Raw genomic sequence first — 26,465 nt, 5'->3', positions numbered from 1 at the left:
TGTCCTCCCAGCAGGGGAACCGCCTCTCCCCATTTGGCCTGAAGACCCCAGACTGCACTCTGCTGCTGGGATTCGCCCTTCCCACCAGAGCACTGCCAGGTATTGTGCTGCGGAGTTTCAGACTCTGCACTCCCCCTGTTTACAGTCTTAATGGAATTTAAACTCTCTCCTTTCTCCTTTTTCCCTTTTTAGTTCAGTCCCTGAGACTGTTTCCACTTTTCTACTTTCTCTCCACCTGCTTTTGCGGGGGGGGGGGTGCTTTTCCCGTATTCTCTGCCTCTCCACCCCCCCCCCCGCCCCCGCACGCAAAAGTGGCTCCCTGCCCTCGGCAGCTTCTCTCTCCCCCAGTTTGCCTCTCAGCGCCGTGTACCTGCTGAATTCTGTGGTTCAGGTTGTGCAGATTGTTGTGTTAATCCTCAGATCAGTTTTCTAGGTGTGCAGGATGGTTTAGTGTTGGTCTGGCTGTATTTCATGGACTCAAGCCACACAAAAAACTTCCATGCTGTTCCGCCATCTTGGCTCCTCCCCTCTGAGTTTTGCCTTTTGATCAGCAGGAAATGAGGGGGTCTCTGGACATTGGGTAGTGAAGATGATTCCTTGTGATGATCAGGAAGAGTGGAGATAGTGGACTTTATAACGTAAGCACACTTAAAAAACCCACGTGAAAGAGACTTGGATGTACATTTTGAAAAAGTCACCTAAAATATTTAGGATCTATAAATAAACTGTACTATTTGTCCCGTGGAATAAAATATTAATTAATTCACTGTTACTTGTAAGTTTTAAGTTCTAGTACCTAGTAACTGAGGTTTTGTTAATTATGCCAGGGGCTTATTTCCTCCCTGATACTAAGACACATTTTGAGAAGATTCCAGGACTCCAGAAATAGAAGGAAAATCTTAAAAAGCCTATAAAGAAAAATGGTTTTATATGACTATGTAAGTTACCTTTTCTAGAACTTAGTTCTTTAAAAACTACCCTATAATGTGAGACATTAACTTGATTATTTTATAGTAAATATATAGTAATAATTTATTTGAATTGAATATGAATTAAATATGAGGAGAGTGTGTGTGCGTGTGTGTGTGCTTGTTACTAAAATGAATTCCAAACACCAAAGAAAGGAGAGCCAAAGACAATGTTTTAATTTATAATAAAATAACATTTAATTTATTGGAATTTTATACAAAATAGACTTTGGTCAGATAGCATTTGAGCTCTTGTTGCAAATAGTAAACATGCAAAAGGAATTTAGGACAAGAATTCAAGCAAAGACATAACATTACTAACTAGACTATTTTTAAATCAAGAAAGCACCATCAAAACAATTATATTCTTGCTTTACACAATACTTTTCTTTCATATTTCTTATATAGATTTATTATATATTATATTATTGGCTTCAGTTTTACAATTTTGGGATTGAAGACATAGTATGCATATTAAGAATCTTACATAATCAGAGTGTGTTGATTTCTTTGTAAATTTACCTCTATTGGAAAAAAATATATACAAGAGTATACATGGAATTTCACCCTATACCAACCCACTGGCAGAAGTAGTCTGGGAGTCCTAAAGAGAATCCATTTGAACATCTGTTTCATAAGCCACATCCTTCCAACTAAACAATCATTGAGTATCAAGAGATAGCACCAGTCTGTGTGAAGAATTTTTACAGTGGACATTTGGGGCTCAGGACCTATCCATTCTGTTCAATTTTCTCGTTGGATGCTGCCTTTTAAAAAATTTAAACACGATTCTAGATAATGGAAAAGGAAGCTGGGGCACAGGAGGTGTTTAGTCTTTAGGTTCCGGATGGTTGTGTTTGTCACATGTGCTGATGATTGTCTTGTTTGCTGACCTTGAGGACATTTAAAGAAAACAAGGTTAGGGCACTAATTTCTTTCACTTTGGGCTCTCAGAGGTTAGTACTGAAACAGAGGTATATTCTGTAATTATTATCTAAGCTTACAAAGAATTGGGGATAAAAATTGTTTGCATTGGGGAAAAATAAAAGAACAAAAACATTTATCCCACTCACCCTGACTGCATTCTTTTTCCCAAACCTGTTATCCCTGAAAGTTCCACTGAATACATCAAAATATCTATCACTCTTCAGCTTTGCAGGAAATAATTTGGGGGAAATGTGAATGGAGTAATGAGTAGACACTGGAGGATAGAAGGGAGCTGATGTTTTGTTATTTGTAAATCCTCTCATGAGATTCTTTGACCTTCCATATTCTATCTGCTTTTGACCACTCTTATATATGGTATAGAATCTAATGCCACTGTTCAGGATTCATATTATTTTTATGAGTAGCTTTTTATTGCTCTCAGAGGAGCAAAGAATATTGGCCAACTATATTCTGTCTTTTCTTCATGTCCTTTCTGCTTTGGAAAAGACCATAACTTCTGATTTTATCTGCCTGGACACATTGTCTCAACTTCTCTCTATAAATAGGCAGTTTATCCAATTTTATCAAAAGGATGCCAGACAGACATTTAGGCTTCTGTTGAACAAAACATTCACTAATATAGTCATCACTTACATCCTTAATTAGAACACTGTAGCAGGGAGCAAGATAGCTTTCCTAGATTTGATTCCTGAATTCCATGAGAAAGAAATCAAGAAGCAAAGTCTAAATTTGGTTGATTCTTCCTAAGAGCAGCATTTTGGGAGTCTCAAAAATCCTACTATTAAAGATTTTCAGGCAATTTAACCAATAGTGGAAACCAAAACTCATCTTCCTGGTATCTTATTCAAAATATCAACTTTTGTAAAGAAAAAAGTAAGAAATGTAAACCCCACCATAGTTTTCATTAAACCGTTGGGATAAACTTCAGTTATCCAGGGGCGCCTGGGTGGCTCAGTCTGTTAGGGGTCTGACTTCGGCTCAGGTCATGATCTCGCAGTCAGTGAGTTCGAGCCCTGTGTCGGGCTCTGTGCTGACAGCTCAGAGCCTGGAGCCTGTTTCAGATTCTGTGTCTCCCTCTCTCTCTGACCCTCCCCCGTTCATGCTCTCTCTCTGTCTCAAAAATAAATAAACAGTAAACAAAAAATTTAAAAAAACAAACAAACTTCAGTTATCCAATCATTGGATCATCACATTTAGGAATAAAAACTTGTGTGTGTAAGTCTTCCTAAGAGGGTAAATTCTTGATTTCTTAAAAACAGGTTCCACAATTAAATAATGAAGAAACAACATGAATTTTTTTTTAAGTTATATTAAATCTGGTTGACTTCTTTGTTTGGTAAATGAGACTTCTGCCCAATGTGGAACTTGGACTCACAACCCCTTGATCAAGGGTCACATGCCCTATCCATTGAGGCAGCACGGAACTATGGGAAGGTGAGGGCAGTTAGGGAGAGGGGAAGAGAAGAAAAGGAAACAAACCATAAAAGACTCTTAAGGATAAAGAACAAACTAAGGGTTTTTGCAGGAAGGTGGGTGGGAAATGGGCTAGATGGGTGATGGGCATTAAGGAGAGCACTTGTGATGAGCACTGGGTGTTGTATGTAAGTGATGAATCACTGAATTCTGCTTCTGAAACCAATATTGTACTGTGTGTTAACTACCTCAAGTTTAAATTAAAAAAAAAAAAAAGAAAAGAACACTGTTCAGTACCTCCCAATAAACAGAATCATCAAAGAAGTTCCTCTCAGATGGTTGTCCACGGACAATGAACTTGAGAATTAAACCTGTGAGAAGAGGGAGAAAAAAAGTCACATTAGGATGCTGAAGAGGAAAACCTATTTGCATAGGTAATAAAAATAGTGAGATAAGGGGCACCTGGCTGGCTCTACCTGTCAGTAGAGACTCTGAGTCTCAGGATTGTAAGTTTGAGCCCCAGGCTGGGTGTAAAGATTACTGAAAAAAATAAAATCTTAAATGATATATATATATATATATATATATATATATATATATTTCTAGTTATACAATCATCCCCTTGAGCTTATATGATTCACGATTACTTTACTGTCAGAGTTTAGAACATTTTCAAATTTACCACTCGATATGCTTATTATCTATTATGCAGACAGAATGAGGTACATGGGAGTGTTTTCTTTTCATCTTAACCTGTGATCAGCCCTCCAACAACTGCCGTTCCGATAGAAGAACCTAGAGCAGCTGCCTGCATGGCCATGGTAGACCTAGGAAGACAAAAGAAAAGAAGAATGTTGTTTTTCCAGGCTACCAACTAGCAAATCTCATTTCCTGAGGGAATGGATGCTAGCCATCTTCAGGCCAGAGGGCAGCATTACACCAGCAAACAAATGTTTGTTACAATTTTTTATTTCCTATTTTCATTTTCTTTGAAATTCTTGAGCAATGTTAAAAAGTCCTTATAAGCACATAAGAAAAATTACCTTTCCCTTTAGGAGGGATGAAAAGATCTAACTTAGAAAGAGTTTAATATTTTCTAAAAATATAGTACCAGGTTTTGATCCTCAATCCAGTTCATTCGACAAATATTTATTGAGTACTCACTCTGTGCCACATTCTCTTTTAGGCACTGAGGATGGAATAATGTACAACATGAGTTTCCATCTTTCCCCACCCCATCCCAAAAGAAACAATTGTAATTAAATTTTAAAAATCAATAATCAGGGGCTCCTGGGTGGCTCAGTGGGTTAAGATCTAACTCTTGGTTTCAGCTCAGGTAATGATCTCATGGTTGGTGAGTTGGAATCCCTCACTGGGCTCAGTGCTGACATCAAGGAGCCTGCTTAGGATTCTCTCTTTCCTTCTATCTCTGTGCTTCCCCTTTTCTTTCTCTCTTTCTCTCTTTCTCTCTCCCTCCCTCCCTCAAAATAAATAAACTAAAAAAAAAATTTTGAAAAAAATCAATAAAATCAGAAAAGTTAATTTTAGCATATATCATAGAGACAACTCATTGAATACAGTAAAAAAAAAACACAAAAAACTCTGTAAGTCATCTTAGATGTAGTTACCTTAAAATAAAATTAGTAAAAAAAAATACCTCATAATTTTTGGGAATGGAAGAATGTAATAAAAAGCTATTGAAGTGCATAAGGTTGTTATATGAGTGACAAAAGGACTAGGAGTGTGAATACCCTGTTATCACAGTACCCCACAGTTAGCAGGCAGTTCATAAATAGCTGTTGAAGGACTGAATGAGTGTTTATGGGAAAGTAAACATTTGGAAAATGAGAGTATCTTGGTGTTTCATCATCATCCAAAGGACAGAAGGCACTAAACTCAGATTTCGTTTTTTCTCTTCATTTGAAGTGTTTAAATTTTTTCTACTATATAAAAAAAAATGACCATTGTAAAAACATGAGAAACCATTAATCCAGAAAATGAAGAAAAAAATTTAATTTCCCTCAAACCTTAGTCACAATAAAAATGTAAAATATAAACATATATTTTTACAAAATGCAATCATGTTGTAATATTGATTTTCCCAGGACACTTGGGCTGCTCAGTCTATTAAGTATCCAACTCTGGATTTCAGCTCAGGTCATGATTTCACAATTCATGGAATCAAGCCCCATGTTGGGCTCCCTTCTGACATCAGTGAGCCTGCTTGGGATTCTTCTCTCCCTCTCACTCTGCCCCTTCCCTGCTCACATGTGTGTGTGAATGCTCTCTCTCTCTCTCTCAAAATAAATAAATAAACTTAAAAAAAAAATAAAACTGATTTTGCCATTAAATCTTCAGTGCCCTTTGATGTCAGTAAATGTAGACCTGGATCATAATTTCAATTGCTACCAATTACTACACTGTAAAAATGTACTGTAATTATAGCTCTATAGTTTAGATACTTGGGTTGTTTCCAATGTTTCATATTTTTACAAATGCCATGAGAACACATCCTCTTATGAAATGCTTATGAATTTGTCCAATAATTTCCCTAAAATAATTAGAAATGAAATTATTAGTAAAATGAAATTATTAGTAAAAATTTATATACTTCTTAAGGGCTTTTCCAAATAGAAAAATGCATAATTAAAATCCCCATTATTCTACTGTAGCCACCATTCAGTATCATCATTCATTTAATCTTTCACTTTGTAACTGAAAAATTAGTAACTTGTGTTAATTTGCATTTCTTTGATTACTAGTGAGGTTGAATATTTAATATATATTTATTCATTTGATTTTTTTCTTTTGTAAACTGCCTGTTAATTTTATCAGAACTTGCCAAAATCTTTTCCAAGGTATTAAAAAATATTTTTTGATGAAAAGATTTCCAAGATTACATGGGCTTGGAAAATAAACATTAAGAGCATTATTAGAATTAGGCTGCCATAATGTACGCAGATGTCCCTTAAGAATACTTACTTCTGGGACACCTGGGTGGCTCAGTTGGCTAAGCATCCGACTTCAGCTCAGGTCATGATCTCACAGTTCGTGAGTTCGAGCCCCACATCAGGCTCTGTGCTGACAGCATGGACCCTGGAGACTGCTGTGGATTCTGTGTCTCCCTTTCTTTCTGCCCTTACCTCACTCATGCTTGGTCTCTCTCTCTCTCTCTCTCTCTCTCTCTCTCTCCCTCTCTCAAAAGTAAATAAACATTAAGAATACTTACTTCTTATTCAATGCTTACCAAGAAACCTGATTTGCATTTTAATATTCTGAATAGAAACATCTGAGTAAATAGTCTTGGGTCTTGGCCAAAATATTTTGTCTGGTGTGTGAGATGTATGTGAATTTCACCCAGGAAAGATGTATGTGGATTTCACCCATGTGAATAGACCTTCCAAGGCTCATCATCCAACCCCTCCGCTTTCCCCTCTCCCCCCACCACCAAATCCCCCTGAGTACGTTGAGAAGTGGTTGCCAAACCTGAATACCGAAGCACTAGACTCTCAACCATGGAACCTTCCCCAAATTTGGCCACCCAGCAAGACCCAGCCTGTGAGAGCCAGATAGTCTTGTTTTATTACATCCATGGAACTGGTACAAGCATGATGCTCAAGAATTCCTTGATGTCTAATCATGAGTGACATCTTAAGAGTGTTTGCAGTGTTTACACACTAGAGCATTTAGGAGTTGAGCTCATGGACTCATGCGTTTATTGTGTTTGATTTGCATTAAAATATGTTCGCATTTAGTCTCCACAGATGTTAGGTCCTGGAGAGAACTGCAAAAAAATATGGATAATTCTGGGGTTGTTCTCCAAATTTTCAAAAGGGGCAAAAAAAGAAAACAAACAGAAGAAAGGGGTCAACTATACACATGAAAGTAGAAGCAAATTTCTGTTGAGTAGTAAATGTGATTAAACTAATTTTTCAAATATTTATCATTACTGGTCTCAACAGAGTTGAATTTTAATCTGTTAAAATTAAAGAAATTTTTCTTTTCAAATTATTCAGCTCTACTCAGGAGTCACTTTGATACATTTTCAAACATATTCACCTTATCTTCATGCTTTCAATTGGCTTTAAAAATTGAGCATTTTGATTCTTCCTTACTTAATCTCTGAGTGATCTGGACTGTGTGATCTTCCTACCTGTTTTGCATCGATAACATTCATATCAAACTGTTCCAATCTTGTTGCCTAAAAGTGACAACTGATGGCTTATGACATCACTTTTACTGTCTTGGATTTGACTGATAATTGTTCTTCCTCCAGCCATTTAAATCCTATGCCCCTTTTGGGAAGAATCTAGGTCTGTTTAGAGTTGAAGAGATCTTAGAGACTAAATACTATGATTCTCTCATTTTATAGAAGAGGAAATTGAGAACCACAGAGGCTGAGTGAGTTGTAAGGCCCCATAATTAGTCAATAGCAAAGCCTGAGCCATATGCCAGTCTTCCTGATTCTCCAGATCCAGCTGCTTTCTACATTATGTGAATTCATTCTTCTATGTGTTGATTATATGAAATGGCAGCTCAGCTCATCACAGATGCCCCCTCCTTCATTTTGGTGAGAGCAACTAAAAGAGCAAGCCTACTGTATTCTGACTGTGATTATCAAATTGCCAAATATGCTAGAAGACATTTGCCTATGGTAGAAAAATTTAAAATAACACCGTTAAGTAAAAACAACCAACCAACCAACCAACCAACCAATGTTAATAACATTAAGTTAAGACCATCTTCCCTTACAATTCTATTCTCTCAATTGTGTCTCTTTTGCTTCAGTAAGGACAATGCTTACGAACTGTGGACTGGATTGGTAAAGTAAAAGCTGTCTCATTACCAGATTCCTCCAAGAGTGAGATAAAACATCAGACCTGGAAAACCTGGGTGGCTCAGTCAGTTAATTGTCTGACTCTTGATTTTGGCTCAGGTCATGATCTCATGGTTCGTGAAGTCAAGTCCCAAGTCAGGCTCTGCACTGACAGCACAGAGTCTGCTTGGGATTCTCTCTCTCCCTCTGTCTGTCTCTCTCTCTGCCCTCCCCTTGCTCACTCTCTCTTTCAAAATAAACAGATAACCAAAACCAAAAGCAAAAAAAAAAAAAAAATCATCAACCTCAGGGTGCAGGAAAACCCATTCTTTAACTCACGTCTTAGATGCTCCCAAGGCTATCGCCACAATGCTTGCGAGGCCTCCTACCACACCAGGTAAGCCATGCAGGTTATGAACACCACATGTATCATGGATCCTCAGTTTAGTGGTAAAAAATGGCTAAAATTGTAAAAAGAGGAAGTTTTGTTATTTTGTTAGACATACAGAGTTTTATAACTGAAGGCAGTGACAAGGCAGGAAAATGTTACTATAGCCCAGTTTGCCATCCGTATCTAAATCCCACTTAAGTCAAAGAGTCTGAATACATTGGTGGCAAAACTACTCATGTCAGTTTTTAGTAGATGGATTTGAAGTGAGTGATTTCAACTCTTCCTCCTTCCTACCTACTGATATCCAAAATCCCCTTCAAAGGACACAGAGTCCTTCATTATGCAAAAACAAACAAACGTCATCAACCACAAAAACTTGAATGGAACTGCCCTGAGGAAAGTAACACAAGTACTTAACATTCAGTTCACACTAATTTATAAATAATTGATATCAAATTCTTTCCTGGTACACAGAAGAAGTCAGAGGACAGCAGAAACCATTGTACACTGAAATGTGAGTGGTATTTCTGACAGGAAGGGAAATGACCCTGAAATAAGGAGAGATGGTGATGAAAGGAATTTTCCCAGCTTTTCTCTATTGGTGGGATGTCAGAAGATGATGGTTCAGATCAAAGTCTGACTAAGAGCACTTGTCATACTTACAGTCAGGAACTTGAACCCAAGCACAGAGACAATTCCTGCAATGCTCCCAATGATCATAGAACCATACGGGTGGATCTTCATGTCCGCACAGGTGCCCACAGCAACTCCTCCAGCAAGGGTTGCGTTCTGAATGTGAACCTGCATGGAGCACAGACACACGAGTGGAGTGAGCTGAACGAAGGAGACTTCAGAAGGAATGAAGGAATGTATCCAGGGTTGGATGGACTCCACGGCACATTCTTCAGTTCAAAGGGCTATGGATTCTTTTCTAAAAATAGGGTTCTTTGTAATTACAGAAGGCCTTTCTTCCAAGCAGCTGTTTGATATCTTTCTTGCTGGGGTTCCTTGGTAGTGCCTGAGTGATCTGGTTAGTGAGACAAGTTTGGGGAGGGACTTGAGGAAAAACAAAAGAGGTTGTAGTGGGAGGCTTGGGAGTGTAGTGCAATTATTCTAGCAGTGTTATATCTATTTATTCAGTTTGGGGGATGCATCTGTGGTTATCATGAACCAAAAGAGGTCTGTGGTTGCTGTGTGCTTTGCGGAGTCCATGATATTCCAACACTCAAGGAATATAGAGACACCAAAATGTGCACATTGTACATGAAAGACAACAGCTTTCACACGTGTCACCGTGCTGAGAACCTTTAAATATGGTGGAAAGAGTGACCAATTTCCTTTTACCAGAATTCATCAGAAAGATTATCTTCTCACTGATCTGCCTAAGGAAGAAAGTTCATCAGTGTTTTAAAAGAGCAGGACTGGGTTGTGTGTGTGTGTTTTTTTTCTTTTCTTTTGTTTTTAATTTTCTTTCATTAAACAATTTGTACAGCATTGAAATCCATGTCCTTGGCTATGCCTGAAGAAATTACAATATCCTTTTCTTCCCTGAGGCTGGAAAAGAAGAGCCGCTGATGTGCAGATTACTCCTTGACTGACATTTCTCTAGCTCACAGGTCAAAAACTCAAGAGACCAACTTGGGAGGATCTTAAAAAATGTTTTGTTTTGAAGTAATTTTAGACTCATGTAATAGTTGCAAAAGTACTGCAGTTTCCATATATCCCTCACCCAGTTTCCCCTAATGTTAACATCTTACATAATCATGAAACCAGGAAATTAGCATTGATAGAGTACTATTAAAAGTCTTATTTGAATTTCACCAACATTCCCATTAGTGTCCTTTTCCTTTTCCAGGGTCCTACTCAGGATCCTACCTTGTCATTAGTTGTTGTTCCTTTGAGAGGGACATTTGCAGCTTAGGAAAACAGAATCAACTTGCACCCTCCTCCTCCCTCATTCTCTTTTTCTACTTTTGGCAAGTCCTGTTTCTAAGGAAAATTTTCTAAGACCTTGGAGACAGTCAACTCTATCATTAAAGAAATATGTCTCAAATCTTTGATTTTTGCATGACTATATTCCCTAATAGACTGTCAGTTCCTTGAGGACAGTCTTTTTGATTTGCCACAACACAAATTTGATGAAGAAACAAATGCGTGTTCTTTTCAAAATATTCTGCAAGGTTTGCCGTGTTGTGATTTCCTGCGGCGGCCCAGCAGCGATGCAGACATGACCTGCGCATCCGAGCGATCGTCAACATCACTTAGCGAAACTTCCATGGTGGTTAATCTGCCCTTACCATATCAAGCCTGCCTCTCTTTTCAACAAGGCTGGAAAATGCATAGGCTGTGAGCACACAGGCGACAAGAGAGAAGTATGTATTTACGATGGCCATGTACTGTTTCTCTCCAGTTTCAGCGATGACTGAATTAAAGCTGGGCCAAAACATCCACAGGAAAAGAGTCCCTGCCGGAAACCACAAAAAGGGACATTAATTCTGGAAATGGAAGACAGTCGCAGGGAGGCAGTTTGCCTTGGGAACTGAATCAGGCGAGTCCACCTCTACTCACCAATCATGGCAAACAGATCTGAGTGGTACGCAGACTTCTCCATCTCGTGCCCCTTTCTCAAGCTTGGCTGATACAGGATGCCTGCTACCGCCAAGCCAAAGTATGCCCCAAAAGCATGGATGGTCATTGATGCTCCGATGTCAGAGGCCTGAGGACCAAAACATGCACGTTATTAGAGGTGAGATTGAGTCTCACTTTGGGAGGAAAGTCAATGAAAGGACTGCTTCATTGGTTAAACAATAATTAAAAAAAATTAAAAGAAAATATAAGTCAAAGAAAGGAGGATAAAACAGGATAATGAAATTTAAAAAAAATACAGGCTTTGGAGACACGCAGAACTGACTTTCAATCCTAGGTCAGGTACTTCCTTGCGATGTGGCTTTAGACAAATTACCATATTTCTCTGGATCTCTGCTTCTGTAAAGTGGGAAATATTACCCAGCTAATATAGCTATGGTGAGACTTAGTGAGACCACGTTTGTAAAGTGGTAGGTCTTTGTGGACACTCCATTCATTTTAGGTTACTTCTCCAGGTTAGGGAATTCTTAGTGAAATAACTATGCACTGCACTTGTTTCAAAAAAAACCAGAAGGTTTTTGCATTCATTTGACATTACAGTTAAAGCTCATTTCATTGAAATTCAAAGACTTAAAGCTTTAAAAAAGCCTGAGTCTTTCCCATATGTTTTCACTCTGTTATATGATGACATGAAAGCCAGATAAGGTCCAAGATTCACTTGAAACGATCTATTTAGTTCCCTCTTGAGGACACTGTATGAATTTGACCAAGTTTTCTACATTCTCCTGTTCCTAGAGGGAAAGTTTAGAGTGCCAAACCTGCTGCTTAGCTCTTATTATACTTATTAAGTACAATTAAGGTAGGAAAATGATACACATTTATTAATTTATGTAAGACTTTCATAGTTGATAAACTCCTAAGTACCTTTTAGGTCCAGTTTAACTGTCACTTCCTCAGAGAGGTCTTCCTTGATTCCACTATCTAAATTAGGTCTTCCAGTTATGTTCTCTCATAGCCCCCTCTACTTATTTTTCATAGCATGTATTGCAATTTATAATAATATTTGTGTATATGTGTATGTGTGTATGCACGTGCCTATAGGTGAGTGGGTCTTGCATGATTATCTATTTGATGTCTGTCTCTCTCACTGGACTGTAAACTCTATAAAGACAGGGACCTTCACTGTTTTTTCTGTCATCACAATCACATGACACCTGGAAAGTTGTCAAAAATATTTTCTGTTGAGAGGGGAGTTGGATGGGGGGGATGGGTTAAATAACTGATGGGGATTAAGAAGAGCATTTGTTGATGAGCACCAGGTGTTGTACAGAAGTGTTGAATCACTATATTGTATACCTGGAACTAAAATTATACTATATGTTAAACAACTGGAGTTTTGTTTTGTTTTGTTTTGTGGTTTTTGTTTTTGTTGTTTTTATTTTAGGGAGAGAGAGAGAGAGCACGAGCAGGGGAGGGAGCAGAGGGAGGAAAAGAGACAGAGAATCCTAAACAGGTTCCATGTGCAGTGCAAAGCCTGACACAGGGCTTGATTCCGTGACCTGAGTCAAAATCAAGAGTCAGACGCTCAACCAACTGAGCCACCCTAACTAACTGGAATTTAAATAAAAATTTAAAAAATTATTTGCTGTTGAATTAAATGTTCAGTACTGGAGAGTGCCCAGAAGTATTCTATTGACTGTTCTTAGGGGGAATCAATGAGCTTTTAAAGGTAGGGGAAAAATTTAGGCTTTAACAAAAGTCTTAGGAAGGGCAAGGTCACCTAGTAGTTGAAATATAAATAGGAATTGATCATTGATAGGAAATATAATGTAATAAATAGAGTTGTGGAGTTAGAAAAATCTGGGTTTAAATCCATATTTGGGACAGTTTTTCAGTATCTGTGATGACTAGTTGTAATTTGTAACAACTAATAATACCCAGGTTATAGTGTGGCGGTGACAGTGAAATGAGGCAATGTTGATGAGACTCCTGGTTTATGATAGGCACTTGAATAAGTGATGGGTGTAATTATACTTGCTGTGCTATCATGCTCACTGATGTTTGTCCCTATGTAGAGTGGACATCCATTAGGTGTAACCAGAACTGATGTCCAAAGCTAGTAAGTATAAATCCTCTAATCCTTACCTCAAATATCTCACCAACCAGATATTCATTGCCAACAAAGGCAGCAATTTCTAGTATTGTCATGGCCAGCATTTGGGTTGGACTTATTTTTCCCAGGACAGCTCCAAAAGAAATCAAGACTGTGGCTGTACTGAGGTCTCCATTTATCATGCTAAGGGAAAAAAGGAAAGAATACATTGAAGAATAAGGCACACCCAACATAAAACTGAGAGTTGGGATTTACTATAGCACCATTTTATCCAGAGTGCAAGCCCTGCTCCCCTACTGCTCCCCATCAGGCACTCCTCCCAGGCACCCTTTCACACACTCCACTTTCCATCTTCCATGCTCTCTAGCTGCTCCAATGTTTCCTTTATTTTGACCTACCTGTTCTTGATCTCACTGAGGTTTTCCTTTATTTTTGTTGATCTGATAAATGAATTACTTTCTACAGTGTTTACCTTTCAAAATGTAAATATAGAAAAGTAGCTAATGGAGGATTTTTGCCCCCTGTAGCTGAGATGGAAGGAACAATGTTTTTATGAAAGGGGATTTCTCTTATCTTTAAAGTCAAACTGGAGAAGATATAGACACGAATGTATGACCCTGCTCAGTACAGCAAGGTGTTGATTCACATCCTAGGATCCCAATATTCTTCTCTTGTCTAAGGGGGACAATGTGCCAGCTGGTTCAGAGGCTTACTGACAAGAGACTAAGCAGAGAAACAATTGCTCTGAAAACACATTGGTTGAAAAATAAGGGATGCTCACTTTTTGATTCCAATGTGAATTTTCTGTCCATGGTTGTGCACGATCCCCCACATAAAAGTGCCCCATTGGAGGCCCAAAGCAGCAACGAGTAGATTGATGCCCACACTACTGAAGCCATAATTTTTCAGGAAGGTCATGAGGAAGCCAAACCCAACAAATATCATTACATGTACATCTTGAAACACTGCAAAAAAAAAAAAAAAAAAAAAAAAAGTAGCGGAAAAAAACTCTGCGTTAAGGGAGAACTAAGAAAATGTTACATCATGAAATACCCCATTTATTAAATTTTACATCCTTTATGTAAAACACTGCAAAGAGACAGCATTAACTGGGCAGCCAAAGGCTGGGTCTCAGTGCCAGCTTGGCTCCTTACCAGTCATGAGACCTTGGGTAACTATTCAAGTTTTTCTTGGAATACTATGTGCTCTCTTACCCGTGTGCCTTTCATCCTCTCCCTGAAGAGTTTTCCATTCCTTTCTACCTGAGGAAAACTTTGCACAGAACAATGCAAACATCAACCCCTCTTGCAGACCTTCCTAGTACTCCCAGGGAAAACTAATATTTCCTCTTCCACACAGCATTCTGTACATACTTCAACTTTAACATTTGCCACACTGTGTTAGCATATATTTGGCATGCATCACCCTGTAAGAGTTCCTTGATGAGGTGTTTATCTCCTGCACCAGATTTTGAGTTTCTTGACTGAAGGGATTAGAACATATTCATTTTTTGCTCTCCAGGATTTGGCATAAAAATCTGCCTATAAGATAAGAGGCAATAATGACTAAATGAATGAGCTTCAGTCTCCAATGATCAAATCTGTGTAATAGTACCAGATTATTGTTGAAGTCCAGTATGATAATGTCTTTGTTAGCACTTTCTAAGCCAAAGCAAAAAAAAAAAAAAAAAAAATGCTGTATCCTCTCGAGGAGCAAATACTTTACTTAGTGTTTGGAAATGTAAGCTAAGGTCCCCCAGTTCTATTACATGATTGTGTGACCTTGGGCAAGTCACTTACTCTCTTTGAGCTTCAGTATTTTCATCTGCAATACTGAAAAGGCCCTGTTTCACAGAGGAACTCTGTGTGAGATAACCTGTGTGGGAAGGAGTGTGCAGTAGAGCACTATATAAATAAAACATAGGATCAAAAACAAATAAAACATATGATCAAATATGAGATAGTGGAAACATAGGCTTTTCCCTCAAGAAAGGGATAGCTTCATTAGCGAGACATGCATTTGGTTGAATCCCATGAAATGGAAAATTTTGCATTAAAATTATCAATGAAAATGATTAAATTATTGGCAATTTCTTGTGGTTCAACCTAATGGATACACAAAGCAAACTGAGGTCAAATTGGGCACAAATATAAAAACAGAGAGACAAAAAGAAAACATTTAAATGTTGGATTAATATTAATCATTGTGGCCAGGGGTTTAAGTGAAAATAGGCATGAGAGAGGACATTCCTAAAAAATGTATCTCAGAGGAAACTGATGTTAGAATCCAATTAATTCGTCTGAAGGGTGGGCTTAAAATTTGAATCCAGGCCTGACTCCATCAATTCCTCTATGCATTGAGCACTGTAGGGATTAACAGGAAAATAATGAAGGCAGAGTGTTGGCCTCCCAGGCTCTCAGAGACATGTTACTACCCTTTGGCTCTTTCTACCTCTGTCCTACCATTAGGCTCAAGAGACAGTGTGTTTGAGGTTGGGAGACGATGGCACTCAGGTTTGTCTGCTGTAGGAGATGCTGTGATACGCTGCCCAGATACCTCCTTTAGAAATGGATAACTTATTTTTCCATTTCCCTGGATGTAGGGAGTCCTGCTACATGAGAGTCTTAAGCTCTCAATTCTCTCTGGAAAATATTCTTGTCAAGGTCACAGCCTTTTCCTGGGGTAGCCTGCACCAGAGAGAAGAATGCTGTGCAGTCCTAGTTGGATAAGGCAGATTGATGACTATTTCACCTATGCCAGCGTTTTGGCTGACCACCCTCATCTCATATATACCCAGACAACTTTGGTATTGGGGCTTTACAAGACCTGTTGATGGGCAGTGGTCAACTAACATGAACCTGTTTGGTTTTTGAAGTATTAAGTGACCATATCTATTAACTGTGTGCTCAGATGGTTTTTTTCCCCTCAAAGCTTATTCTTGCTTTTCGCCACAAGGGGGCTTAAGAACCTCATCTATTATTTAAGTTGCTATAGAGAGCTCACAAAGTTGTGAAAACTCTTGACAGATCATGATTCTGTATAAAAAGTATGGATAAGAAAGAGCTATAAACAATTAGGATTATGTATTACCTTTTATCCTGCTCTAAGATTTTGTGGGTGGGGACTGGAGGGAGGGCCATGAGATTAGTTCTATGTTGTAAGAAGGCCATCAAAGGAATAAAGTATTCTCTGTAGAAGAAAAGGAGATTGAACTTTTGTAAAGTCTTCCAACAGGTTTTAAGAATTGCCAAGACTTGTCTGAATCACATATTCTCAGTAGAGTGTGATTTTTGTCTCCCCAGTAAATGTGACAATGTCTGATGTTTTTGTTCTGTTTTACATCCACCTTTATCTTGTGTTAGGATATCTTGCAAGCTCTGATAACTCAACATGTTTAAAATACAACCGATGATTCCAACTCACTTTCTACCACCACTAGCACCAAATGAATGAGTCAGATCCCTCCTTTCCTTCTATTTCCTACATATGGCTGTTGCCTCGAATGTCCTTTCCATCCCAAACCCAACACTTCTTTACCTGACAAACTTCTATACACACTTCAAGAACCAGATCGTCTGCTATAACATGGCGCATACCCTCCCTTATTTTATTTTCTTTGCTTATGTGTTTGTTTTGTTATTCTATGTGCTCGCATGCCATTTATTCAAATAGAGTATTGAGCAAGCACTGCCAATAAGGCACTCTTTCAAGAGAAAGTGAATCCAAGTGTGAAGGCAGTAATCATGATGTGGCTAACAGACCCCAGCAGAAAGTCTGGCACCTGTACCTTTTCAGGAAATGCCTCAGATAAGCAGGAATAAATGGATCACTGGTAAGGACCATTGAGAATTTGTCTGACTGGGACCATCAGGACCTTATTCAGAAAAATTGTTTTTCTCGATCAAGTGGTGAAAGTTGTTCAGCTGGCCAATTAGAACTGGTGGCTTTCTTGTTTTGTTTTGTTTTTTAACGGTTAAGGGCTGGCATGGTGTTTGCCAGGCATGTAACTTTTTTTGCTCTTCTAGAGTTCCAGTCCTTGGAACCACTGGGATTATATTCTGAACTCATCTTTTCTGAGAAGAAGGTATCCTTAGGGTGGCATCTTTACTCCCCACCTCCCAAATATTTTAATTTCACATATTTCAAATATTTAGAAAAATAGTACAATGAGCATCTATGTACTATTCACCTAGATTTATCAGTTGTTCCTATTTTCTATATTTTTTCTCTCTCTCTCTCATCAGATATATATATATATATATATTTTTTTTTTTTCTAAGCCATTTGAAAGTAGGATGACATTTTGCCCCCAACCTCTTTAGAATGAGTTTCCTAAATAACCATAACACCATCCTCACATCCAAGAAATATGACATCAATACAATAATATTATCTAATACAGTATCTATATTCAAATTTCCCCAACTGTACCCAAATTGTTCTTTTATAGGATTTTTAACTCATTATCCATTCAACTGTCATTCATTTTTTTTTGTTTGTTTGTCATGTGTCTTTATTTTTCTTTAATTTTGATCGGTTCTCCCACATGCTTTTTATTGGTGGTGTTGTTCTGTCTTTTACATAGAATGTCCCACAATTTGGATTTGTTTGACTGTTTCGCCATAATTAGAATGAGACTAAATATTCTGGGAAGAATATTCTTCAGATAGTGCTGTGTACTTCCCATTGTACCACACCTGGTGGTGCATAAATTTTGTCCTATTATTGGTGATGGTAAATTTGACCACGTGGTTAAGACTGTTCTGCCAGATCTCTTCACCATAAATGTACCTTATGCCCTGTAAAGGATAAGTAGTCTTTGGGGCAATTCTTTCAAATGTGTGTTCTCCAGTAACTTTACATAATGGTTCTTGCATTCCTTGAAGAGTCTTGCTGGAATCAGTTACTACATTTTTAATTTTAAAATTATAATTTTCTATATCTATTATTCCTTTTGTATTAATTAGTTGGCATTCTTTTGTGAGGAAGAGTTTCCTCTTTCTCCCCCTACCTGCTTTGGGGAATATTTCTATGGGTTCATTGGCTCCTTTATCTTTATTTCAATGAGTTACTATTACCATCTGATTATTATTTTTAACTCTCTGTTTATCCTCAACTTGTCTAGTTGGTGCTGCTTCAAACAGGATCCTGTGTTCTTTTGGCATCCTCCCATTAGCTGTTACACCCTTGGCTTACCTTGTCTTTCTTCACCCTGACCTTGAACCAACAATTTCTCCAGTGCACCTCTGAGTGGGGAATGGTATTTAACTACTAGGGTTTGGGTTTTATTTGTGCCCATCGCTTCCAGTCCTTTCCAGTACACAAAAACTATTCAATCAAAGGCAACACACAGGGTTCTACTGGAGGCTGATATCTTACTGTTAGGTTACAAACTACAGACAGTATGTTAATTCAGGAATAGTAACAATTCCAGGTAACACTTAGAGTAACAGCAAGCAATTCTTTAGGAATCATTTACACTGCACAAATTAGTTACTCTTTGCCTATAACATATCTAGATTTGCTGAATCTTTTGGTAATAAATGAACTGAATAGTATCTGAGTAAATATAGAACAAATTCTTAAATGTAGATTTTTAAAAATAAATCATTGTACTTAATCCATTACTGGTATTGAAATTCATAAAATAATGTCTAGTGCTGTGTACATCCTTTGTCAGTTTACCTATATCTTCAGTGGTTCCCAAAGCGTGATCTGCAGACATCTGGGGGTTTTGGAGACACTTTTAGGGAATCTGAGAGGTGAAAACTATTTTCATGATAATTCTACAGTGTAATTTGCTTTTTTTTGTGTGTGTGTGCTAATATTTCCAGAGAAGGTGAAATAAATATACGTAAAACTATAGGCACTTTAGTCTGGGTGAAAGCAGTGGCATCAAAGTGTGCTGGTTGTCGTGGTATTCTTTTTTATTTTTTTAAAAAATTTTTAATGTTTATTTGTTTTTGATAGACAAAGAGAGACAGAGCACGAGTGGGACAGAGAGAGAGGGAGACACAGAATCTGAAGCAGCCTCCAGGCTCTGAGCTGTCAGCACAGAGCCTGATGTGGGGCTTGAACTCATGAGCTCTGAGATCATGACCTGAGCTGAAGTCAGACTCTAACTGACTGAGCTACCCAGGCACCCCTTCTCATTGTATTCTTTTTTTTTTTTTCAATATATGAAATTTATTGTCAAGTTGGTTTCCATACAACACCCAGTGCTCATCCCAAAAGGTGCCCTCCTCAATACTCATCACCCACCTCATGGTATTCTTAATGACCACTCACTTGCAGGAAAAAAAGTAGGTTTTTTTCTTTCTTTCTTTCTTTCTTTCTTTCTTTCTTTCTTTCTTTCTTTCTTAAGAGAGAGAGAGTGTGTGCAAGTAGGGGAGCAAGGAAGAGGGGGAGAGAGGGAGAGGGAAAGAGAAAGACAGAATCCTAAGCAGGCCATACACTCAGTGGAGCCTGACAGGGGTGGGGGGGGGGGGGGTGGAGGACTTGACCCCGACCCTGGCATCATGACCTGAGGTGAAATCAAGAATCAGATGCTCAACTGACTGAGCCACACAGGCACCCCAAAAATGCAGGTTTTAATTACGAATTCTTTTATGAAGCAGCAAAAATTATCAATTTCACTACTGAACTCCTTCTACGTGTCCTTTTCCTATTCTGTAGGAGAGTGTGCTGAAATGCAATTGTACATAAAGCGCTGCTGAGACATGTGGTCATCTCAGGAAAATGGCACTTTTGTTATTGTTTGAGTACCAACTGAATGAGCAATTTTTTTTTTGTGGAACTCTATTTTTACTTGAAATAAAGACTGACATAAACTATGGTTTTTCAGACAGGTATTGACATCGTCTAAAAAATGAGGGGAGGCTGTCCTTTCAGTGAAAAGAATCGACAGTATTTGTTGCCAGGAATACATTTTGACTTAAAAAAAATTAGAATTTCAGAGTTTGTGTCTTCCACTATGAGCTTATCAGCTTCCTGATGTTCTCAAGGGTTTTCTGGTGAGACTGTTGGTGATATTAACAAGTATCCTCTTCTGTTATTATATGATGGAATATGTCCATGTTTGGAATATTTGCATAACTGTGAATCAGTATTTTTCAAATGATTGATGCACACTGTAACAAGATCTCACCTTGGTAAAAGCTCTACTGAAAGTGCAAGAGAGGGGCACCTGGGTGGCTCAGTCGGTTAAGGTTAAGCGTCTGACTTCAGCTCAGGTCATGATCTCAGAGTTCGTGAGTTTAAGCCCCTCTTCGGGCTCTGTGCTGACAGCTCAGAGCGTGGAGCCTGTTTCAGATTCTGTGTCTCCCTCTCTCTGCCTCTCCCCCACTCATGCTGTGTCTCTCTCTGTCTCTCAAAACAAAAAAAAAATTACAAAAAAAAAAAAGTGCAAGAGAGACCAATGGATTTTAATGTAACAGAGTACAAAATGATCATGGACATGGCTTTAATGTCCCATAGATATTAAAGATGTGTGTCTGCAGAATCTCTAATAAAATGTTGACAGGCCTCAAAGGGCCTTCTCCTTAAACTCTCCTGTTCTCTGCTCTGTCTATATGTTAACAAGGATTAGCAGACAGTCACAGTAGAACTTCACTCCTTGTCAAATTATTTGCTTCAGCAGTGTGACCAATACCTTGCCAGGAGCCATGAAGGCCAAAAAATCATAGAGTGTAGCTTGTTTCTCAAATGAGTGTCTATGGAGTCATTCAGGACATGAAACATGATATTCAGATGTGCCACAGACTTCCGTGGCTGTGCCTTGGGATGGGCTGTGTGACACCATGTATTGCCCCACTATGCAGAAAAGCATAGCAGGATGCAAGCGATGAATAAACTCATATCTAATTGACTTTACTTAAATATAAATTAATATTCTGCTTCACCTATTTGTGAAAAACTCATAACTTTTGCCACACTGCATCTGAGAACTGTTGTAACACACGTTGAGTTCCTCATGCAGAAGCAGAGCCTTCCCCATACTGGAATCCCCCCACTTGGTGCAATTCACACGGTACGAGGCAGGTACCCCCAAGGGTCTGACTTGAACATTTCTTAATAAGTGAATGTTAAATAATCTTCTCTCTAATGACTTACGCTGTCACCTAAGTTTTGTGTGAGTCAATTTGAAATGTAGGGAAAAATGTAGAAAATGTAGAACAAAAAATATGTATGTATAACCATAATCATGTAGCTTTTAGGGCTATTCCATAAAATATTTTATCCGGCGGTAATATGGCTGAGTCATTTAGCAGTGGTAGGTCATGATGTCTGCATGAGAACACTCCCTGTTATATAAACTTCCTCAAAAAATGTAGCAATGAGGGAATGAATGTCATATGGTCTTTAAAAAGCTTAGATATATGCTATAGAACCTTAATACACATTGCTACTATTTTAAACATTTAATAAATTAATAAATTTAATCATTAATAAATTAATAAAAAATTTATGTGTGCCTTATTAAAAAAATACAATGTATATAATAGGGATATATTATCACCTCCCTGCCTGGTTAATGATGTAATGAATATGCCTGGCTCATAATAGGCAGTCAGTTAACAGTAGTTATTAACGTTATATTAACTATTTCATAACCTTCCCCGTCAAACTTGAAACTATATACCTTCTTTTCATCAGCTACCATTCCGGAGGAAGGATTCTGCTTTTAAAATATGTTAGGTGCTCACACTTTCTTCCCATTGCTAAGGAACAAATTACTTTCCTTTTAGAGCATTATAAAACCCAGAGTACATCCATTTACTTCCTATACCATTGATAATACCACTTCTTATACCTTAGGGCCCCCACATGAAATCCATGTTCCCTTCTCAATACTTCACTTTGTTTCTATTCTCTCCTTTAAAATTACTTTTGACTCTGTTGTTGTGTTGTTGTTTTGTGGGGTGGTGGGTGATATTTTTATACCTTACAAAACTAGGGATCAATTTAAGGGAGAGTTAATGTCATTTAGCAGATGTAGTTAACACAAAAGATTGACCAATTATTTTAATTTTTGCCTTCTTGTGCTGATATTTTAATAGACTCAGATTCTATCCAAACACATTAACTACAGAGACCATTGCCATGGACCAGATACCTCAGCACAAACTTATAATAATACCCTCAGCACTCATAAGTATCATAAATTGAGTTCCAATGTGGCACTCAAGTGGTTACAGAATTCAGAGTTCACATTCTAAGTCCCCCAAATGGGTTCACATTCTAAAAACCCCAAAATGTATAATAAGAAGTAGATTGCCTACTCACGAGAATGTAACTCAAGAAATCTGTCCACTTTTGTTGAGTTGGTGGTGTTAGGTTGCTGGAGATTGATCTGCTCCGTTTCATACTCGACAAAGTATCCAAATAAAATAATCATGGCAACCTCCAAGACGATGGCCACCATAGGGAATTTGAGCTTCATGTTTGTGGAAAAGGACAGAGGCACACTGAGGGCTTCACAGGCTGTGGGAGGTTGATAAGACTGCTCTCTGTGTGGAATCAGGCTGCCTGTTCAACTCACTCCAATGACGTTGCAAGAAAAAAAAATGGGCAAGACTGATGAAAACACCCCCACTTCTTGGGGAGAATTATGGTCTGTAATCAGATTATTCTGAATGCTAGTTTGAATAACATACAATGTAGATTGGAAGAAGCCAGGTGAAGGAAATGATCTATTGCACAGAAGTGTCTAGAATCTTATTTACTTCTTCAGTGCTTATTGTATGGCAGGCACTGAGCTAGGCTCTGTAGGAGACATAGAACTAAAAGAATATAGAATGGGTCTATTAACTTCCAGAAATATAAGCAAATGATTGTATAAAAACAGATAGGTAATATAATAGTGGTTATAAAAGTATTAGGGAACATACATAAGGCAGCAATTTATTTGGTCTTGGGCTAAGAACACTAGCACATAAAATGATACTGATGAGGACATTAAAAAATAAATAGGCTTGGGGCACTGGGTGGCTCAGTTGGTTGAGGGTCCGACTTTGGCTCAGGTCAGGCTCTCGCAGTTTGTGAATTCGAGCCCCGCGTCGGGCTCTGTGCTGACAGCTCAGAGCCTGGAGCCTGTTTCAGATTCTGTGTCTCCCTCTCTCTGCCCCTCCCCCGCTCATGCTCTGTCTCTCTCTGTCTCTCAAAAATGAATAAACGTTTTAAAAATTAAAAAAAAATAGGCTTTATTAATGATACAGGTAGAAGGATTAGCATAAGATGCCAAGGAATTAAAAAATACCATGATAGTTCTTGACTCTATCCTGGAATTGTTCTTGTAGCAGTATCGAGAACTTTGAGAACTTAGGGCTAGCAGTAAAATAAAATTCCTTTGGTGAGTCCCATTGTCAAAAGATTCTATTCAGAATATAAGTGCAAATGACTGCTAGGCCAAATCGTATGTCACAACAAATGTCTACAAAAGAAAGCAGCAAGTTTATTTTTTGTTTTGTTTTTGTTTTTCTGCTCTGTTTGTCTACAAGAGAACATGAGATATTAGGACTAAGTGATTTTGACATTTTATAAATCTACAATCCAAAGATTTGGGAAGTGGCCATGTCCATTGTTCCTTATAGGCTGGTACAGCAGGAGTGGGTTCACATACCTAGCTATGGGAATACATGTGTCTATTCCACACTTCGATTTCTGGTTTTAGAGAGGCCCAAAGAGCATTCATGAAAACTCAAGCAAATCATTAATGCAAAGTATTTATGTTGATAAACTATACACCAGGCTGTAAAAAACCAAGTAACAAAGTATAAATTGTGAGAAGAGCTAAACAATACCATAAAGCAATGTGGCTTTAAACTATTTAAAAATGATAATATAGTAGCTATATTGGAGTATTGGCCATTGAGGAGTTCAGATCTGTTGCCCGTCTTCTGAACCTTTGCACTGAAATAAGCTGAATCACATACAATCTGGGAAAATAGTTATTTTTTTCTTTTAGCTCTTTGCTCAAACTGCTCTAAATGGAACATCCTTTTCACATATTTTTCCCCCATACCTCGCACTTATCAGCCTTCAGTTCTCAGATAAAAAGTTACCTTCTCAACAAAGCCTTCCTCAATCTCCCATTTGAGCCCAGTAGATCTCATTAAATTGTGATCTTCTCTTTCATGCCACTTCTTATAGTGGGTTGTGTGTGCTATGTTTCTGTAGTGTTTGTTATTTTTATTACATTTTAAAAATGGCTATCTCCCCCACGGCCCTGTTGCTCCCTGAGGGCAAAAGCTATTGTCTCCTTAGCCCATTATTTGTTTTCCAGAGTCAATACTGTGCCAAGCACACAGTGGACAATCCATAAATATCAGTTGAGTTAATTAAATTAGAAGAAATTTTGAAGGAGGAAGAAAGCTCAGAAGGCAGTCCAGGTGGTGTGAGGGAAGGAGATAGGGACAACCTTACCTGACAAACTGCATTTATGGATATATAGAATTCCCAACAGTTAAACTACACTATTGCTATTTGCTCTTAGTATTCTAGTCAGTAAGGGCTCATCATCAGGATCTCTGCGGCTTGAGCAAAACTGAGGGTCGAGCTCAAACTATGACACATGGAAAGACCAAAGATCAGGCGTATATGGAAACAAGGCCCAAAGGAGTGTGACCTTAAATGTCATAACAGCTTTTAGAAAAGTCTCTCCTGACAGGGTTTAACCACAAAGAGAACAGGCTGGAGATTAGGATTACTGTAAATGACTGGAGACAACTCTCTTTAATGGGTAAGCCCTGTCCTCATCCTAGGTTGATCCTTAACTTGCTGTGCGGCTTTAGAAAAGTGACATAATTTCTTTATCTTAATTCCTGAATACATGTAAAATGGGATAACAGTTATTATTAAGAACTTTAACTTGAGTTTTCTTATTTTTGTTAGCAAAAACTGATTGAAACAGGACCACTACTGCTCTTAAATTGTCTCTCTCTCCGTTTATGTGGATCCGCAACAGGGGGACATTGGAAGACAAAAGTGCTAAAAGGTTTTCAGCATTTTCTGTATTCTCGACTCAGGTGCCTATTTATCCACTGCATTGGGTCCCACCACAATTGGACATATTTCTCTATTTCACAAATATAACTTTCTCCACTGAGTTAAAATATTTAAATTGTTACTCAGGCACCCAACTGCCACACTGATATGAGGTCCAGTGACTGCCTTGTGGTGCTTCTCTAATGTTTTATTTCCCAAAAGAGACCATGGGCTTTTTTTTCATCTAATGGGACGGTCAGTTCAGCTTCTCTTCCCAAGTGCAGATTGGAACATTTTTTGCTACCACATGGTATCTAATAAAGAAAAAGTTCTTCTCATTCCCATAAAGGCTCTTTCCACATTTTTAAGGCTATTGTTGGGGGGCCCTGTGCTCTCCTCTATGGGTTTCTCATAGCCTGCATGACTATGTTCAGTATTATTTCCTAGAACACTACCACTGAGTTGGGTTATAGGACCAGAGGAGTGAGTCCCAGCATACCCAAAGTAGCTGTCCAAGAGCTTAGGCTTTTAAGCCAGGGGTTCGTAATATGTCTTAGTGCTATGGACACTTTGAACAGCTTGCTGAAGCCTCTGGATCTCTTCTCAAAATATTTCTTAAAGGTACAAAATAAAATACATAGAATTACTAAGGAAACTAGTTACACTGAAATTTGTTGATCAAAATATAATAAAATATAATAAATATATAATCAAAATATAATAAAATCCAAAAGTCTGATGTATACACTCCTTTGTAATGCACAAAGCAACCAGATTCAGTGGCATTTCTACTAATATAATTTAAAAATAAGAGTAATGAGTGTTATTGTTACTCATTTTAAGATATTTAGAAAAAGTATAATACGAGAGAAAATTATCTGTGATTTCTATTGGTCACAAAATCATAAAACCACATTGTATATTTACAATGGAAATACTAAAATCAGTTAAATGCATTTTTCCCTATTCAAATGTATGAACATGAATTCTATTCCTGAGGCCCCAGGTTAAAAATTTGTCTGTTCTAACTTAGATCTTACTTCCCCTTTTTTTCAATGCAATTTTACCTTATGAGTCCCCTTATCATTTCCTTTTTTTTTTTAAGTTTGTTTATTTATTTTGAGAGAGAGAAGGAGCTTGTACAAGCAGGGGAGGAGAGAGAGAGAGAGAGAGAGAGTGAGTGAGAGAGAATCCCAAACAGTCTCCAAGCTGTCAGTGAGGAGCCCAACTTGAGGCTTGAACTCA

At 38.1% G+C, this 26,465-nt stretch overlaps 1 protein-coding gene across 1 annotated transcript; it reads right to left on the bottom strand.

Moving 5' to 3' along the window:
* Window positions 1-1,141: 1,141 nt before the first annotated feature.
* RHAG (Rh associated glycoprotein) lies at window positions 1,142-22,750 on the bottom strand. Its single transcript, XM_019457378.2, has 10 exons — window positions 22,521-22,750; window positions 14,017-14,200; window positions 13,268-13,418; window positions 11,105-11,252; window positions 10,834-11,000; window positions 9,200-9,337; window positions 8,485-8,606; window positions 4,083-4,156; window positions 3,627-3,700; window positions 1,142-1,861 (listed from the first exon to the last, which is right to left on the bottom strand). Exons 1-10 carry the CDS (start codon window positions 22,675-22,677, stop codon window positions 1,829-1,831), a joined length of 1,248 nt encoding a protein of 415 aa, XP_019312923.1. The 5' UTR covers window positions 22,678-22,750; the 3' UTR covers window positions 1,142-1,828.
* Window positions 22,751-26,465: the final 3,715 nt, after the last annotated feature.

Source organism: Panthera pardus, unplaced genomic scaffold, assembly GCF_024362965.1.
Source record: "Panthera pardus isolate Hobbes unplaced genomic scaffold, ASM2436296v1 HiC_scaffold_17, whole genome shotgun sequence".
Lineage (NCBI taxonomy): Eukaryota > Metazoa > Chordata > Mammalia > Carnivora > Felidae > Panthera > Panthera pardus.
The sequence above is the reverse complement of the archived record's forward strand: the minus strand, read 5'-3'. Positions and strand labels throughout refer to the sequence as shown.

Bases quoted from the DNA above. Each gene is read 5' to 3' on its own strand.
- RHAG (XM_019457378.2), bottom strand. From the start codon at position 22,677: ATGAAGCTCAAATTCCCTATGGTGGCCATCGTCTTGGAGGTTGCCATG. The intron at 13,419-14,016 runs GTGAGCATCCCT...TTTTTCCCTTAG, and splicing joins ATTCACATTGGAATCAAAAA to CATGATAAATGGAGACCTCA. The intron at 8,607-9,199 runs GTAAGTATGACA...TTACAATTTTAG, and splicing joins TTGGGTTCAAGTTCCTGACT to CCATTTTTTACCACTAAACT.